An 18,682-nucleotide genomic window follows, 5' to 3' on the forward strand; every position below is an offset into this window, starting at 1 on the left:
CTCCGGGAGCCGCTCGCTCGCTGCTGCGCGCCGCCGTGGCCGTCGGGAGCCTCTCGCCGCCGCTCGCCCGCGGGGCCAGCCCGGGCCCGGTGGCCGCCAGCGCCGCGCTCCGCTCCGGTTCCCTGTGCTGTGTCCCCCCGTGTCCCCCGGGATGTGTCCCCCCGTGTCCCCCCGGGCCCCGGTTCTTTGTCCCTCCCGGTTCTTCCGCGCGGAGCCGCCGCCGACACCGCCCCGGGACCGGCGGGGGGAAAGCGGGGGAGACCTGAGAGCCTCCGGTACCGGGGAAACGGAGAGTTATCCTGGAAAAATCCCGGTACCGGGGAAACGGAGAGTTATCCCGGGAAAATCCCGGTACCGGGGAAACGGAGAGTTATCCCGGGAAAATCCCGGTACCGGGGAAACGGAGAGAGTTATCCTGGGAAAATCTCGGTACCGGGAGCATGAAACGAATTATCCCGGGAAAATCCCGGTACCGGGGAAACGGAGAGAGTTATCCTGGAAAAATCCCGGTACCGGGGAAAGGGAGAGAGTTATCCCGGGAAAATCCCGGTACCGGGGAAACGGAGAGTTATCCTGGAAAAATCCCGGTACCGGGAAAACGGAGAGTTATCCCGGGAAAATCCCGGTACCGGGAAAACGGAGAGAGTTATCCCGGGAAAATCCCGGTACCGGGGAAACGGAGAGAGTTATCCCGGGAAAATCCCGGTACCGGGGGAACGGAGATAGTTATCCTGGAAAAATCCCGGTACCGGGGAGAGTTATCCCGGGAAAATCCCGGTACCGGGGAAACGGAGAGTTTTCCTGGAAAAAATCCCGGTACCGGGAGCATGAAACGAATTATCCTGGAAAAATCCCGGTACCGGGGAAACGGAGAGTTATCCTGGGAAAATCCCGGTACCGGGGAAACGGAGAGAGTTATCCCGGGAAAATCCCGGTACCGGGGAAACGGAGAGTTATCCCGGGAAAATCCCGGTACCGGGGAAACGGAGAGTTATCCTGGAAAAAATCCCGGTACTGGGGAAACGGAGAGAGTTATCCTGGGAAAATCCCGGTACCGGGAGCACGACGAGAGTTTTCCGAGAAAATTCCGGTACCGGGGGCACGGAACGAATTATCCTGGAAAATCTCGGTACCGGGGAAACGGAGCGAGTTAACCCGGGAAAATCTCGGTACCGGGGAAACGGAGAGTTTTCCTGGAAAAAATCTCGGTACCGGGAGCATGAAACGAATTATCCTGGAAAAATCCCGGTACCGGGAGCACGGGGAGAGTTATCCCGGAAAAATCCCGGATCCTGGAAAAATCCCGGTCCTGGAGACACGGAGTGAGTTATCCCGGAAAAATCCCGGTACCGGAGCATCCCAAAACTTTCCAGGCTCACCGGGAGGATTTATCCCGGTTTTTTTGGATCATCCCGGTTTCCGTGCTCACAGCGAGGAGTAATCCCGGTTTTTTTCGGAACATCCCAAAATTTTTCCGTGCTCCCGGTCTGGCTGGAACATCCCGGTTTCCGTGTTCACCGGGAAGAGTTATCCCGGTTTTTTTTGGAGGATCCCAAACTTTTCCACACTCCCGGTTTATCCCAGAAACGCCTTTGGATCCTCCGGGAGCGCTCGCATCCACATCCTGGAAAATTCCCGGAAAATTCCCGGAAAATTCCCGGGACGGACCCGATTCAGCCGTGCCTCAAAACCCCCGTTCCTAAATCCTAAAAAAAATCCCAAATTTCAAATTTCAAATCCCGGACAATCCTTCCCAAGGAATTTGCCAGCCGGGAATGCCGTGCATGGGGCAGCGTTTCTTGCACTAAAATCCCAAATAATCCCAAATAATCCCAAATTCCGCCGCTGGTGCCGCTTCTCCCCATTCCCCCAAAAAAATCCCAAATCCCAGCGGGGGGAAATTCCCGGGAATTCTGTCGCAATAAGGGGAGGGACAATGGGGGAGGGGGTGGGAGTCGCTTCGCTGCTGCCGCGGGAAGGAATTCCCGGAATTCCTGGAATTCCTTGGAATTCCCTGGATTTTTTATTTTTTGGGATTTATTTTTTTTCCAGCCGGGAATTGCGCTCCCTCCTTTCCCTGCTTCGCTTTCGCGGGGTTGGTGGCACTTGGGGACATCCATTCCCAAAAAAGGGAAAAAAATCTGGGAAAAGAGGGAAAAACTGGGAAAAGGAGAGGGGGGAGGGGAGGGGATTCCCTCCTGTTCAATTTTTCCCAAAAGTCAGGTTGGAATTTTTTTGGGATTTTTTTTCTCCCTCCTCTTTTGATGGGATTTTGAAGAATCTTTGGGATTTTGGGATTGGGATTTTTTTATTTTTTTTGTTCCCCAAATCGAAGCCATTTTTCAGAGAAAAAAGGGAGGGAAAGGTCGGAATTCCCAAGGGAAAAATCCAAATGGGAACGGGGAGGGAAATTTGGGAATGTGGGAATTGGGGGATGGAAATTTGGGATTTGGGGGTGGAGATTTGGGAATTAAGAATGGAAATTTGGGAAGGGAAATTTGGGAATTGGGAATGGAAATTTGGGAATTAAGAATAAAAATTTGGGAAGGGAAATTTGGGATTTGGGGGTGGAGATTTGGGAATTAAGAATGGAAATTTGGGAAGGGAAATTTGGGATTTGGGGATGGAGATTTGGGAATTAAGAATAAAAACTTGGGAAGGGAAATTTGGGATTTGGGAATGGAAATTTGGGAATTAAGAATGGAAATTCGGGAATTGGGAATGGAAATTTGGGAATTAAGAATAAAAATTTGGGAAGGGAAATTTGGGATTTGGGGATGGAGATTTGGGAATTAAGAATGGAAATTTGGGAAGGGAAATTTGGGATTTGGGGATGGAGATTTGGGAATTAAGAATGGAAATTTGGGAAGGGAAATTTGGGAATTGGGGATGGAGATTTGGGAATTAAGAATGGAAATTTGGGAATTGGGAATGGAAATTTGGGAATTAAGAATGGAGATATGGGAAGGGAAATTTGGGATTTGGGGATGGAGATTTGGGAATTAAGAATGGAAATTTGGGAAGGGAAATTTGGGATTTGGGGATGGAGATTTGGGAATTAAGAATGGAAATTTGGGAAGGGAAATTTGGGAATTGGGGATGGAGATTTGGGAATTAAGAATGGAAATTTGGGAAGGGAAATTTGGGATTGGGAAGGGAAATTTGGAATTGGGAATTGGAGATTTGGGAAGGGAAATTTGGGATTTAGGGATGGAAATTTGGGAAAGGTCATTTGGGAATTGGGGATGGAGATTTAGGAATTGGGGATTTGGGAATGTGAGAAGAAATTTGGGAATTGGGAATTGAGATTTGGGAAGGGAAATCTGAGAATTGGGAAAATGGGGAATTCTGGAAAAGAAAAATTGGGAATTCTGGGAAAAGAAAATTTGGAAAATTGGGAATTCTGGGAAAAGGAAATTTGGGAAATTTTGAATTCTGGGGAAAGGAAAATTGGGAATTCTGGAAAAATTGGGAATTCTGGGAAAAGAAAAATTGGGAATTCTGGGAAAAGAAAACTTAGAAAAATTCGGAATTCTGGGAAAAGAAAACTTAGAAAAATTCGGAATTCTTGGAAAAGAAAACTTGGAAAATTGGGAATTTTGGGAAAAGGAAACTTGGAAAAATTGGGAATTTTGGGAAAATTGAGAATTCCCTCCTTCATCCCACAGGATTTTCCCATTCTCCCCATCCCCAAAAAACCCTGGAATGGCTTCGATCCCATTTCCCTCCAGAGCAGAAAATTCCCAGAATTCTCAAAAGGAAAAAGCCCCAAATTTGGGAAATAAAAAAAAAAAAAAAAAAAATCCCAACAACAATAAAAAAAAAATCCCTGGAATTTCGGAGGAGGGAAAAACTTGGGAATGGTTTTTATTTTTTCTTTTTTTTTTTCCTTGGAATGGGAATTCTGTGGGAATTCCAAGAAAGGAAGGAAAAGGGGAGGGGAGGGGGAGGGATTTAATTTATTTGTTTTTAATTTATTTTTGTAAAATCCGCAATAAAAAAGAAATTTATTTCGACAGCTCATTTGCATCTCATTTGCATATCGGAATATTCTAATTAGGCACTGGGATTGGAGTGTTGCCAAACTCTGGAAAACGGGATTGAAATATTCCCAGGAGTGAGGAAAGGATGGGAAAAACTGATTAAATCATGGAAATTCCATCAAATTGTTATTTATAAAAATGTGGAATTGTTGGGAAAAAAAATCCTGGAAAAATGATTCTGATGGAAATTCGGGATTTTTGCAGGATTTGGGGGAATTCCAGGGGTTTTTTTATCTTCATAATTCAAGATTTTGGGAGGAATTTGAAGGGTTTTGAACAAGAAATCTCCCAAAATAAAAATAAAAATAATCCAATGGATTTTTGGGATATTGATGGGATTTTGAGAAACCTTTATGGGATTTTTGCAGGAATTCCAGAATTTTCCAGCTCTGCAATTCAGGATTTTGGGTGGAAATTCAAGGTCACAGTGTGGGAATTCCAAACCCAGGGATCCCAAATCCACAAATCCCAAATCCAGGGATCCCAAATTAATCCAAAGATCCCAAATCCAAGAATCCCAAATCCAATCCAAAGATCCCAAAACCAGGAATCCCAAATCCAGGGATCCCAAATCCACAAATCCCAAATCCAAGAATCCCAAATTAATCCAAGGATCCCAAATCCAAGAATCCCAAATTAATCCAAAGATCCCAAAACCAGGAATCCCAAATCCAGGGATCCCAAATCCACAAATCCCAAATCCAAGAATCCCAAATTAATCCAAAGATCCCAAAACCAGGAATCCCAAATACAGGGATCCCAAATCCACAAATCCCAAATCCAAGGATTCCAAATGAATCCAATGATCCCAAATAAATCCATGGATTCCAAACCAAGGGATCCCAAATTCAAGAATCCCAAAATCCAGGAATCCCAAATCTAAGGATCCCAAATCAATCCAGGGATGGAAGGAGAATCCCCAGTCCAAGGATCCCAAATTTAGAAATCCCAAATCAATCCATGGGTGCCAATTCCAAATCCAGGGATCCCAAATAAATCCAAGGTTCCCAAATCCAGGAATCCCAAATCCAAGGATCCCAAACCAATCCAAGGATCCCAAATCAATCCCAAATCCAAGGATCTCAAATAAATCCAAAGACCCCAAAACCAAGAATCCCAAAACCAGGAATCCCAAATAAATCCAGGGATCCCAAACCAATCCAACAATCCCAAATCAATCCAGGGATCCCAAATGCAAGAATCCCAAATCCAAGGATCCCAAATAAACCCATGGATGACAATCCCAAATCCCAAATAAATCCAAAGATCCAAAATCCAGGAATCCCAATTCTAGGGATCCCAAATAAATCCAAAGATCCCAAACCAACTCAGGGATCCCAAATAAACCCATGGATGACAATCCCAAATGCAAAGATCCCAAATCCAAGGATCTCAAATAAATCCAAGGATCCCAAATAAATCCAAGAATCCCAAATCCAAGAATCCCAAAACCAGGAATCCCAAATAAATCCAAGGATCCCAAATAAATCCAAGAATTCCAAACCAATCCAGGGATCCCAAACCAATCCAGGGATCCCAAACCAATCCAGGGATCCCAAATCCAAAGATCCCAAATAAATCCAGGGATTCCAAACCCAGGGATCCCAAATCCAGGAATCTCAAATAAATCCAGGGATCCCAAATCAATCCAAGGATCCCAAATCAATCCCAAATCCAAGGATTTCAAATCCAGGGATCCCAAATCCAAGAATCCCAAATCAATCCAGGGATGACAATCCCAAATCCAGAAATCCCAAATAAATCCAAGGATCCCAAATCAAAGAATCCCAAAACCAGGAATCCCAAATCAATCCAAGGATCCCAAATCCAAGAATCCTAAATCCAAGGATCCCAAATCAATTCAGGGATCCCAAATAAAGCCATTGATGACAATCCCAAATCCCAAATAAATCCAAAGATCCCAAACCCAGGGATCCCAAATCAATCCAGGGATCCCAAATCCAAGAAACCCAAATCCAGGAATCCAAATTCCAGGGATCCCAAATAAATCCAAGGATCCCAAATAAATCCAGGGACCCCAAGGCCAGGGATCCCAGACCAACCCAGGGATCCCAAATCAAAGAATCCCAAAACCAGGAATCCCAAATAAATCCAAAGATCCCAAATCCAAGAATCCCAAATCCAAAGATCCCAAATCAATCCAATGATCCCAAATAAATTCAATGATCCCAAATAAATTCAAGGATCCCAAATCCAAGAATCCCAAATCCAGGGATCCCAAATCCAAAGATCCCAAATCAATCCAATGATCCCAAATCAATCCAATGATCCCAAATAAATTCAAGGATCCCAAATCCAAGAATCCCAAATCCAGGGATCCCAAACCAACCCAAAGATCCCAAATCCAAGAATCCCAAATAAATCCAAAGATCCCAAATCCAAGAATCCCAAATCCAGGGATCCCAAATAAATTCAAGGATCCCAAATCCAGGAATCCCAAATAAATTCAAGGATCCCAAATCCAAGAATCCCAAATCCAGGGATCCCAAATAAATTCAAGGATCCCAAATCCAGGAATCTCAAATCCAGCAATCCCAAACCAATCCAAGGATCCCAAATAAATCCAAGAATCCCAAATAAATCCAAGAATCCCAAATAAATCCAAAGATCCCAAATCCGGGAATCCCAAATAAATTCAAGGATCCCAAATCCAAGAATCCCAAATCCAGGGATCCCAAACCAACCCAAAGATCCCAAATCCAAGAATCCCAAATAAATCCAAAGATCCCAAATCCAAGAATCCCAAATCCAAGAATCCCAAATAAATCCAAAGATCCCAAATCCAGGAATCCCAAATAAATCCAAGAATCCCAAATCCAGGGACACTCTGACAATCCCAACCCTTCCCATCCCCCCCCCCCCTCCCCTCCCCCCTTTTTTGGGGAAGAAAATTTGGGAATTGCCCCAGGAAGTGCCAAAACTTTAATGGAACAACATTCCCGAGCCCAGAGTTTTCCAACTGGAAATCACATCCCAAAATAAAAAAAAAAAAAAAAAAACAAACAAACAAAAAAGAAAAAAAAAAAAGGAAAAACAACAACAAAAAAAAATCCTGGAATTCCGATTTTCCCACCCCACCCCCCCCTCCCCCAACCCATTCCAGGAATTCCAAAGTTGCTTCTATAATTAAAAAAAAATAAAATAAAATAAACAAAAAACAAAAAAAAAAAAAATTGGGAAAACTTGAGGCAGAGCCAAAGTTCTGGATTGAATTCCAGTCCCAAATTTCAGGAATTCCGACGGTTCCGTTCCCGACTCCGGCGGAATTTTGGACGTTCCCAGCTCGGAATTCCCAAATTTTTTTGGGGGGGGAAAAATGGGTGGGGGAAGAATCTTCCAAGAGTCAGAGTTGGGAATTTTGGGGTTTTTTTTTTTTGGGAATCTCCTGGAAAAAAAAAAAAAAAAATCCCAGTTGGGATTTGACAGCAAATGAATTCCGAGATTTTTCTTTCTTTTTTGGGATCGTCTCGTCCTTTTCTTGGATTTTTTTTTCCCAAAATTTGTCCATGAATCCCAAATTTTTGGATTGTCTTGGAAAAGTGGGTGTTGTCTCCAATCCTGAGGATTTTTGGGAATGTTGGTTCAACTTGGAATTGCTGAAAATTCTCCAAAATTCCATCCTGGATTTTTTTTTTTTTTTTCCGTCTTGAATTGTTAAATTTCATCTCAAATTCTTGGAATTGCATCTTAAATTTCCATCCTAAAATTTCATCCAAATTTCCATCCTAAAATATTCTCAAATCCAAGATTTTCCCAAATCCATGGTTGAAGTTGTTTCCTTCAGAATTCCAAATTCCTCGATGATTTTCCTGATGATTCCCCAGGATAAAAAAAAAATAAAAATTTGGGGATTGAAGGATGGAAAATTCTGAATTTTCCAGAGATTGGTGAAGGAAAGAAAAAATAAAAAAAAAATCTACAAATCCAAAAAAAAATCCCAGGATCCAAATTCCCAAGATTTGGCTCCAGCCATGATTGGAGCAAGGGGAGGGGTTGGGAATTATTTTAATTTTTATTTTTTTTCAGGAAAAATGGGAAAGGCCTCACATTCCAAAAATATTCCTGGGAATATTGTGAAGGGAAATTAAAAAAATTAAAAAAAAAAAAAAAAAATTCCTGGAATTTTATAAGGAAAGGATTTGGGGAATTGTGGGGAAAAGGGATTGAAGAAAAAGTGGAATTTTGGGATATTACAGGGAGAAGATGGAAATAATCCTAAAAAAAATGGAATTTTGGGGAAAAAAAAAAAAAAGGGTTATCCTGGAATTTTGGAAGTAGATTTAAGGAATCCCAGAAAAAAAAAAAAAAAAAAAAAGGGGGATTTTGGGAAGGGAATAAATCCCAAAAAATTTCAAGGAGTAAATTCCAAGGAATCTCCAAAAAAAAAGTGGATTTTTGGGAATGAGTTGTGGGAGAGCTCAAGAGGAAATTCCAGGGAGAAAAGGGAATTTTGGGAATTAAAAAATTGTGAGAAATCACAGGGAATAGAAGGCAGGAATCTCTGGAAAAATGGGAATTTTGGGAATAAAAAATTTTGGGATACCACAGAATTTCCAGGAAACAAAAATGGGAATATTTGGGAATAAAAAATTTTAGGATACCACAGAATTTCCAGGAAACAAAAATGGGAATATTTGGGAATAAAAAATTCTGGATACCACAGAATTCCCAGGAATCTCGAGGAAAGAAAAAAAGGGAATAAATTGTGGAGAAATCACAGAATTTCCAGGAATCTCAGGGGGCAAAAGAAAAGGGAATTTTGGGAATAAATTCTGGGATACCACAGAATTTCCAGGAAACAAAAATGGGAATATTTGGGAATAAAAAATTCTGGATACCACAGAATTCCCAGGGAAAGAAAAAAAGGGAATAAATTGTGGAGAAACCACAGAATTTCCAGGAATCTCAGGGGGCAAAAAGGGAATTTTGGGAATCAGGAGCTTTAAGGACGACCAATCCCCTCCCCCATAAAAACCCCATAAATACAAAGCCGGGCAAAGAGGCAAATCCCAAATAAATAGGGCAGATCCTGGGAATTCCCAGCGGGGTGGGAATCACAGTGGGGGGAGGGGGGAGGTGAAAAAAGAGGTGGGAGGAGTTTTGGGAACTCCCCAATTGCCAAATTTTGGGGGTTTAAGTGTCCTCGGTCATGTCCTGGCTGCCGGTCCGGGCGATTTTCCGTGGTGGTGCCGAGTTCTCCCCCTCCAGCTCCCCCTGCTCCTGCTCCCGTTTCTTGGCTGCATTCTGGGAATGGCAGGGAAAGGGTTAACACAGGGGGGAAATGGCAGGGAAAGGGTTAACACAGGGGGGATTGGCAGGGAAAGGGTTAACACAGGGGGGATTCCAGTCTGGGAATGGCAGGGAAAGGGTTAACACAGAGGGGAATGGCAGGGAAAGGGTTAACACAGGGGGGATTCCAGAGGGATTATCCCAGAGGGGATTCAATCAGAGAGAATTTCAGAGAAAATCATCCCAGAGGGAATTCCAGAGGAATCAAAGGGAATCATCCCAGAGGGAATGCAAGGATGGGGATTCCCAGTGTTCCCATGTTTTGGGATTCCCAAATCTCAGTGTTCCCACACCTCAACATTCCCAAATCCAACATTCCCAATCCCAACGTTCCCAAATCCCAACGTTCCCAAATCCCAACGTTCCCAAATCCCAACGTTCCCAAATCCCAACGTTCCCAAATCCCAACGTTCCCAAATCCCAACGTTCCCAAATCCCAACGTTCCCAAATCCCAACGTTCCCAAATCCCAACGTCCCAATTCCCAACGTTCCCAAATCCCAACGTTCCCAAATCCCAACGTTCCCAAATCCCAACGTTCCCAAATCCCAACGTTCCCAAATCCCAACGTTCCCAAATCCCAACATTCCCAAATCCCAACGTTCCCAATCCCAACATTCCCAAATCCCAACGTTCCCAAATCCAACATTCCCAATCCCAACGTTCCCAAATCCCAACATTCCCAAATCCCAACATTCCCAACATTCCCAATCCCAACATTCCCAAAACTCAACATTCCCAATCCCAACATTCCCAATCCCAACGTTCCCAAATCCCAACGTTCCCAAATCCCAACGTTCCCAAATCCCAACGTTCCCAAATCCCAACGTTCCCAAATCCCAACGTTCCCAAATCCAACATTCCCAATCCCAACGTTCCCAAATCCAACATTCCCAACATTCCCAATCCCAACATTCCCAAAACTCAACATTCCCAAAACTCAACATTCCCAATCCCAACATTGCCAAAACTCAACATTCCCAATCCCAACATTCCCAAATCCCAACATTCCCAAATCCCAACATTCCCAAAACTCAACATTCCCAATCCCAACATTCCCAATCCCAACGTTCCCAAATCCCAACGTTCCCAAATCCCAACGTTCCCAAATCCCAACGTTCCCAAATCCCAACGTTCCCAAATCCCAACGTTCCCAAATCCCAACGTTCCCAAATCCCAACGTTCCCAAATCCCAACGTTCCCAAATCCAACGTTCCCAAATCCAACATTCCCAACATTCCCAATCCCAACATTCCCAAAACTCAACATTCCCAAAACTCAACATTCCCAATCCCAACATTGCCAAAACTCAACATTCCCAATCCCAACATTCCCAAATCCCAACATTCCCAAATCCCAACATTCCCAAAACTCAACATTCCCAAATCCCAACATTCCCAAATCCAACATTCCCAAATCCCAACATTCCCAAATCCCAACATTCCCAAATCCCAACATTCCCAAAACCCAACATTCCCAATCCCAACATTCCCAATCCCAACATTCCCAAATCCCAACATTCCCAAAATTCCAAATCCCATCATTCCCAAAATCCCCAAATTCCAAATCCCATCATTCCCAAAATCCCCAAATTCCAAATCCCATCATTCCCAAAATCCCAAAATTCCAAATCCCATCATTCCCAAAATCCCCAAATTCCATCATTCCCAAAATCCCAAATTCCAAATCCCATCACTCCCAAAATCCCAAATTCCAAATCCCATCATTCCCAAAATCCCAAATCCCATCATTCCCAAAATCCCAAATTCCAAATCCCATCATTCCCAAAATCCCCAAATCCCATCATTCCCAAAATCCCAAATTCCAAATCCCATCACTCCCAAAATCCCAAATTCCAAATCCCATCATTCCCAAAATCCCCAAATTCCAAATCCCATCATTCCCAAAATCCCAAAATCCCCAAATCCCATCATTCCCAAAATCCCCAAATCCCATCATTCCCAAAATCCCAAATTCCAAATCCCATCACTCCCAAAATCCCAAATTCCAAATCCCATCATTCCCAAAATCCCAAATCCCATCATTCCCAAAATCCCAAATTCCAAATCCCATCATTCCCAAAATCCCCAAATCCCATCATTCCCAAAATCCCAAATTCCAAATCCCATCATTCCCAAAATCCCAAATCCCATCATTCCCAAAATCCCCAAATCCCATCATTCCCAAAATCCCCAAATTCCAAACCCCATCATTCCCAAAATCCCAAATTCCAAATCCCATCATTCCCAAAATCCCCAAATTCCAAATCCCATCATTCCCAAAATCCCCAAATTCCAAATCCCATCATTCCCAAAATCCCCAAATCCCATCATTCCCAAAATCCCAAATTCCAAATCCCAACTCCCCTCATTTCCAGAACCACTCCAGCCTTTCCCAGCTGGAATTCCCAACTCAATCATCAACTGATTGATCAATCATTGATTACTGCAATTAATCAATCCCAAATTCCCAGTTTTTCCCAGGAATTTGGATCCCAAATTTCACCTTTTTGTCCCACTGCTGGTGGAGGTAGCGCAGGAGGATGTTTGTCTTCTCTGTCACGATAACTGGGGAAAATTCCAGGAAAAAAATTCCAGGTTTTTGGGGGAATTGGGATGAGGGAGAAGGGAGGGAAAATTGGGAATAAAGAAGGGAAAAAATGGGAATAAATAAAGGGAAATTTGGGGATAAATGAAGGGGAAATTGGGAATAAATAGAGGGAAAAATTGGAATGGACAAGGGGGAAATTGGGAATTAATAAGGGGGAAATTGGGAATTAATAAGGGGGAAATTGGGAATTAATAAGGGGGAAATTGGGAATTAATAAGGGGGAAATTGGGAATTAATAAGGGGGGAAATTGGGAATTAATAAGGGGGAAATTGGGAATTAATAAGGGGGAAATTGGGAATTAATAAGGGGGAAATTGGGAATTAATAAGGGGGAAATTGGGAATTAATAAGGGGGAAATTGGGAATTAATAAGGGGGAAATTGGGAATTAATAAGGGGGAAATGGGAATTAATAAGGGGGAAATTGGGAATTAATAAGGGGAAAATTGGGAATTAATAAGGGGGAAATTGGGAATTAATAAGGGGGAAATTGGGAATTAATAAGGGGGAAATTGGGAATTAATAAGGGGAAAATTGGGAATTAATAAGGGGAAAATTGGGAATTAATAGAGAAGAATCTGGGAATAAATAGAGGGAAAATTGGGAATAAAGGGGAAATTGGGAAAAATAAATGGGGAAATTGGGAAAAAATAAAGGGAATTTTGGGAATAAATGAGGAGAATATTGGGAACAAATAAAGGGAAAGATGGGAATCAATAAAAGGAAAATTGGGAATTAAAAATTAAAAAGAGGAATACTGGGAATTATAAGGAGGAATATTGATAATTAAAAGGGGGAATATTGGGAATTAAAAGGGGGAATATTGGGAATTAAAAGGGGAATATTGGGAATTAAAAGGGGAATATTGGGAATTCCAAGGGGGAATATTGGGAATTCCAAGGGGGAATATTGGGAATTAAAAGGGGAATAGTGGGAATTAAAAGGGGAATATTGGGAATTAAAAGGGGAATAGTGGGAATTCCAAGGGGAATATTGGAAATTAAAAGGGGAATATTGGGAATTAAAAGGGGAATATTGGGAATTAAAAGGGGAATATTGGGAATTAAAAGGGGAATATTGATAATTAAAAGGGGGAATAGTGGGAGTTCCAAGGGGAATATTGGGAATTAAAAGGGGAAATATTGGGGATTCCAAGGGGAATATTGGGGATAAAGCAGGGGCAGTGGGAGTTTGCAGATTTTGCCAGGAATACTCACTCTGTTCCGAGGGGAATTCTCTGGTGGGCAAATACACCGAGGGACGGCGGTTCTGGAACGGGAACGGGAATTATGGGATGTGGGAATGAGGGTTTGGGAATTATGGGATGTGGGAATGAGGGTTTGGGAATTATGGGATGTGGGAATGGTGGGATTGGGAATTATGGGATGTGGGAATGGTGGGATTGGGAATGGTGGGATTGGGAATGGTGGGATTGGGAATGGTGGGATTGGGAATGGTGGGATTGGGAATGGTGGGATTGGGAATGGTGGGATTGAGAATTATGGGATGTGGGAATGAGGGTTTGGGAATGGTGGGATTGGGAATGGTGGGATGTGGGAATGGTGGGATTGGGAATTATGGGATGTGGGAATGGTGGGATTGGGAATGGTGGGATTGGGAATGGTGGGATTGGGAATGGTGGGATTGGGAATGCTGGGATTGGGAATGCTGGGATTGGGAATGGTGGGATTGGGAATGCTGGGATTTGGAATGGTGGGATTGGGAATGGAGGGATTGGGAATGGTGGGATTGGGAATGGTGGGATTGGGAATGGTGGGATTGGGAATGGAGGGATTGGGAATGGTGGGATTGGGAATGGTGGGATTGGGAATGGAGGGATTGGGAATGGTGGGATTGGGAATGGTGGGATTGGGAATGGTGGGATTGGGAATGGTGGGATTGGGAATGGTGGGATTGGGAATGGTGGGATGTGGGAACTCCAAGATCTGAGAATGACGGGATGAGGAATGTCAGGATTTGGGAATGTCAGGATTTGGGAATTCCAGGATTTGGGAATGTCAGGATTTGGGAACTCCAGGATGGGGAATTCCAGGATTTGGGAATTCCAGGATGGGGAATGTCAGGATTTGGGGAAATGTCAGGATTTGGGGAAATGTCAGGATTTGGGGAAATGTCAGGATTTGGGAATTCCTGGATTTGGGAACTCCAGGATTTGGGAATTCCAGGATGGAGAATGGCAGGATTTGGGAATTCCAGGATGGGGAATTCCAGGATTTGGGAATTCCAGGATGGGGAATGTCAGGATTTGGGAATTCCAGGATGGGGAATGTCAGGATTTGGGAATTCCAGGATGAGGAATGTCAGGATTTGGGAATTCCAGGATGGGGAATGTCAGGATTTGGGAATTCCAGGATGGGGAATTCCTGGATTTGGGAATTCCAGGATGAGGAATGTCAGGAGTTGGGAATTCCAGGAGTTGGGAATTCCAGGATTTGGGAACTCCAGGATGGGGAATGTCAGGATTTGGGAACTCCAGGATGGGGAATTCCAGGAGTTGGGAATTCCAGGATGAGGAATGTCAGGATTTGGGAATTCCAGGATGGGGAATGTCAGGATTTGGGAATTCCAGGATGAGGAATGTCAGGATTTGGGAATTCCAGGATGAGGAATGTCAGGATTTGGGAACTCCAGGATGGGGAATGTCAGGATTTGGGAATTCCAGGATGAGGAATTCCTGGATTTGAGAATTCCAGGATGGGGAATGTCAGGATTTGGGAATGTCAGGATTTGGGAACTCCAGGATGGGGAATGTCAGGATTTGGGAATTCCAGGATGGGGAATGTCAGGATTTGGGAATGTCAGGATTTGGGAATTCCAGGATGAGAAATTCCAGGATTTGGGAATTCCAGGATGGGGAATTCCTGGATTTGGGAATTCCAGGATGGGGAATGTCAGGAGTTGGGAATGTCAGGAGTTGGGAATTCCAGGAGTTGGGAATTCCAGGAGTTGGGAATTCCAGGAGTTGGGAATTCCAGGAGTTGGGAATTCCAGGAGTTGGGAATTCCAGGAGTTGGGAATTCCAGGAGTTGGGAATTCCAGGATGAGGAATGTCAGGATTTGGGAACTCCAGGATGGGGAATGTCAGGATTTGGGAATTCCAGGATGGGGAATGTCAGGATTTGGGAATTCCAGGATGGGGAATGTCAGGATTTGGGAATTCCAGGATGTGGAATTCCTGGATTTGAGAATTCCAGGATGTGGAATTCCTGGATTTGGGAATTCCAGGATGAGGAATGTCAGGATTTCGGAATTCCAGGATGGGGAATTCCAGGATTTGGGAATTCCAGGATGTGGAATTCCTGGATTTGGGAATTCCAGGATGTGGAATTCCTGGATTTGGGAACTCTGGGGTTCAGGAGCTCTGGGATCAGGGCACTCACAGAAGCCTTGCAGACGGAATCCGCATGGAATCTGCTGAAATTGCTCTTGTTGTACACGGGGAGCCCCTTCAGGAAATCTGCCTGCAGAGCCAGAATTCCCAAAAAATCCCTCAGGAAAGGAGCAGGCACAGCCCAGGGAATGCTGGCAGATCCCAAGGATTTGTGTCCACCCCCAGATTTCAGGGATTGAGCAGAAAATTCCCAGAATATTCCAAGTTTTCTTTTCCCAGGGTGATCCCAAAGCTGCAATTCCCAGGGAATGTTCCTAATCCAAACCCATGGAAAAATTCCCAAGGGATCATCCTGAGGATGGAATTCCCAATTCCTTAATTTCCAAAAAAACCTGAGGCTGGAGGAGCTGCTCAAACCACCCCAAAATTGAAGGTGGGGAAGCCCCCAAACCCCAAAAAGATCCCAAAATATTCCAAATCCCCCCCCATAAATATTCCAAGGGGGAAGACCCAGCACCCCTAAACCCTCCCCCATAAAACAAATGGTTCAGTCCCATTTTAGGGTGTCTCCCCCCAAACAAATGGTTCAGTCCCACCTTTGGGTGCCCCCCTAAAACCCCCCCAATAAAGTAAATGGTTCAGTCCGATTTTAGGGTGCCCCCCACCCAAAACAAATGGTTCAGCCCAACTTTTGGGTGCCCCCCCAAACAAATGGTTCAGTCCCATTTTAGTGTGCCCCCCACCCAAAACAAATGGTTCAGCCCCACCTTAGGGTGACCCCCTAAACCCCCCCCCACATAAAACAAATGGTTCAGCCCAATTTTAGGATGTCTCCCCCCCAATCAAATGGTTCAGCCCCACCTTAGGGTGCCCCCCTAAAACCCCCACATAAAACAAATGGTTCAGCCCAACTTTAGGGTGTCTCCCCCCAAATCCAATGGTTCAGCCCCACCTTTGGGTGCCCCCCTAAACCCCCCCCATAAAACAACTGGTTCAGACCCATTTTAGGGTGTCTCCCCCCAAATCCAATGGTTCAGCCCCCCTCAGGCTGCCCCCCTCCCATCCTGGGGCGCTCCCGAGCCCGCGGCACCCCCGGACCCCCCAAAATCCTCAAATCCACGCAACCCCCCCTGCCCTGCGTTACCCTCGCACCCCCAAATCCTCCGAACACCCCAAATCCCCCCGAGGTTCGCCCTCACCCTCAGCACCCCCAGCCCTGAGGGCGGGAACCCCTCACACCCCCCCACCCCCTCAACCCCGCCACCCCCACCCAGACCGCGGCGGGCGCGGCCCTTCCAGACCGGAGGCGGCCGCGGTTCCGCCCCTGCGGTACCGGCAAAGCCGCAGCCGCTGCGGCGGGGCCCGGAAGCCGCTGCCGGGTCTCTAAGGCCGGCCCGGGGCCGCCATTGCGGCCGGGGTCTCACGTACCATCTTCGCCGCCGCCAGCCGGGAGGAGCCGCCCCGGCCCGCCCACTGCCATGGCCGCCCGCCCGCTGCGCGCTGATTGGTCGGCGCAGCGAAACGCTGCATTTCTATTGGAGGAAACGCTTGTCAATCATCGACGATAAGGTTGGGTTGAGGCAGGAAGTGGATCGCGGAAGGGCGGGGCGGGTGCAGAGCAGAAGGACCCGGATGGAGCGCGGCGCAAAGCATGCTGGGAATTGTAGTTTGGTTGGCGCGTCTCCTCCTTAATTAACGGGCGGCTTATTAAACAATCGCTCATTAGCAAGAAAAAGAAGAATTTCCTTCCCTTTACCCCCTGCTGCTGGAATCAGGATCACAGTGGACGGAGCACCGAAAGCGCCAACCTGAATCCCACCCCTAAATTCCAAAAATCTTCCACGCCCCATTCCCCCCCTCATTAAAACCCCCATCCTAATTAACGCAGGAAATTCCAATCGACACGCTGCGCTTGAACCGCAATCCACATTCCCACGTTTATAAACGAAACAAAACAACAGATAAACACACGGGGAATGGGAAAAAAAAAAAAAAAAACAACCAAAAACGAGACTAATTGAACAATTCCCGCAGAATCCCCTCAGTGGCTCAGGGATTTCCTGCCCTTCAACATTCGCCGCAGGATCACCGCGATCCCGCCCGCGGTTCGGATCCGTTTGATCCAGCCGTGAGTCTTTTTCCGCTTCCAGTTGTTAGGTTGGTATTCGTTCCCTCGGGTTCTCCCGCGGATTTGTTGGAAATTCCACGCCGGAACCGGGATGAGGTTGGAAGGCTTGGGAAGAGGCTCCGGAGCGTTTGGGAGTGGCGGGAAGGGTAAATTTTGCAGCAGGGAAAAGCTTGGGAGAAATTCAAGCAGAATAAGGAGTGAGGAGAAGGAAATAAAGGATAAAATGGGAATTTTAAGGTTGGAATTTCCCCTCACGGTACCTGCGGCCCCCGACTCGTTCCCACAACCGGCTCAGCGCCGCCATTTTGTTCCGCCCGCCAACAACGCGGCTTCTCATTGGTCCCGTCCTCTCAGCCAATCACAGCTGGCGCTGCGCCGCAAGGGCTGATGGGAGTTGTAGTCCCTGCGGGTGTCATGGCGGAGTTACCATGGCAACGGTCCCACCGCGGCCTTGTCGCCTCGGGGGTTGTCGCCTGTCCCCAAGGCTGTCGCGACAGGTCTCAAAGCAACTCCCAGAGGGCTGGAGAGGGACTTGGGATACGGGATGGGATTCCAGGAGACAGAGAATGGAAAATGGAGATTTGGGTGGGATTTGGGAAGGAATTGCTGGTTGGGAGGGTGGGGAGGGAATGGAAATTCCCAGAGGAATCCCCAGAGGAGCTGTGGCTGCTCCTGGATCCCTGGGAGCGTCCAAAGCCACCTGTGATGGTGGAAGGTCCAAGACGGGACTGGATGGGATTTCAGGTCCTTCCAAGGCCAACAATTCCAGGATCCCATTTTTGGATCAATCCCAGTCCCATCCCAAAATCAGGAAGAGCTCCGGGTGTTTTCCCTCTTGGTTTTTGTGTCGCTCATGGCACTGTCACCTGTGACAGGTTTGTGGCACTGTCACGTTCATGGCACTGCCACCGCACAAGCAGCACACTGCCACCACCCCATCCCAAATGCCACCTCTGTCCCTGTCCCCTCCTGTCCTCATCCCTGTCCCTGTCCCTGTCCCTATCCTATCCTTGATCCCATCATGTCCCCGTCCTTGTCCTCTCCTGTCCCCATGTCCCTCCTGAAGCTGGCACTGTCCCATTCCTGTCCTCTGCTGTCCCCGTGTCCCTCGTGGAGCTGTCACTGTCCCTGTCCCCTCCTGTCCCTCCCTGTCCCTGTCCCTGTTCTCTGCTGTCCCTGTGTCCCTCCTGTCCCTGTCCCCATCCCTGTCCCCGTGTCCCTCCTGGATCTGGTACTGTCCC

The 18,682-nt window shown here is 46.0% G+C and overlaps 2 protein-coding genes and 1 long non-coding RNA gene across 3 annotated transcripts in view; 1 reads left to right on the forward strand and 2 right to left on the reverse strand.

Moving 5' to 3' along the window:
• Positions 1-18,682, forward strand: part of LOC306813262 — a 96,658-nt gene that overhangs the window by 44,538 nt on the left and 33,438 nt on the right. The gene's annotated exons all lie outside the window — the stretch shown is intronic.
• On the reverse strand, positions 8,954-16,858 carry DDA1 (DET1 and DDB1 associated 1). The gene is made up of 5 exons (XM_079328693.1): positions 16,742-16,858; positions 15,363-15,443; positions 13,179-13,230; positions 11,858-11,919; positions 8,954-9,308 (listed from the first exon to the last, which is right to left on the reverse strand). The coding sequence occupies exons 1-5, from the start codon at positions 16,841-16,843 to the stop codon at positions 9,198-9,200; spliced, it is 408 nt and encodes a 135-aa protein (XP_079184819.1). The 5' UTR covers positions 16,844-16,858; the 3' UTR covers positions 8,954-9,197.
• MRPL34 (mitochondrial ribosomal protein L34) lies at positions 17,355-17,839 on the reverse strand (the record flags this gene model as incomplete). The annotated part of the gene is made up of 2 exons (XM_079328426.1): positions 17,702-17,839; positions 17,355-17,610 (listed from the first exon to the last, which is right to left on the reverse strand). The coding sequence occupies exons 1-2, from the start codon at positions 17,776-17,778 to the stop codon at positions 17,355-17,357; spliced, it is 333 nt and encodes a 110-aa protein (XP_079184552.1). The 5' UTR covers positions 17,779-17,839.

Source organism: Erithacus rubecula (genome assembly GCF_903797595.1).
Source record: "Erithacus rubecula genome assembly, chromosome: 28".
Classification (NCBI taxonomy): Eukaryota; Metazoa; Chordata; class Aves; order Passeriformes; family Muscicapidae; genus Erithacus; species Erithacus rubecula.

Excerpts from the sequence above, each read along its gene's own strand:
- DDA1 (XM_079328693.1), bottom strand. The coding sequence starts at position 16,843 with ATGCAGCGTTTCGCTGCGCCGACCAATCAGCGCGCAGCGGGCGGGCGG. Across the intron at positions 13,231-15,362 it reads ATTCCGTCTGCAAGGCTTCT|AACCGCCGTCCCTCGGTGTA; the intron begins GTGAGTGCCCTG and ends TTCCCGTTCCAG. Across the intron at positions 9,309-11,857 it reads ACCAGCAGTGGGACAAAAAG|AATGCAGCCAAGAAACGGGA; the intron begins GTGAAATTTGGG and ends TGCCATTCCCAG.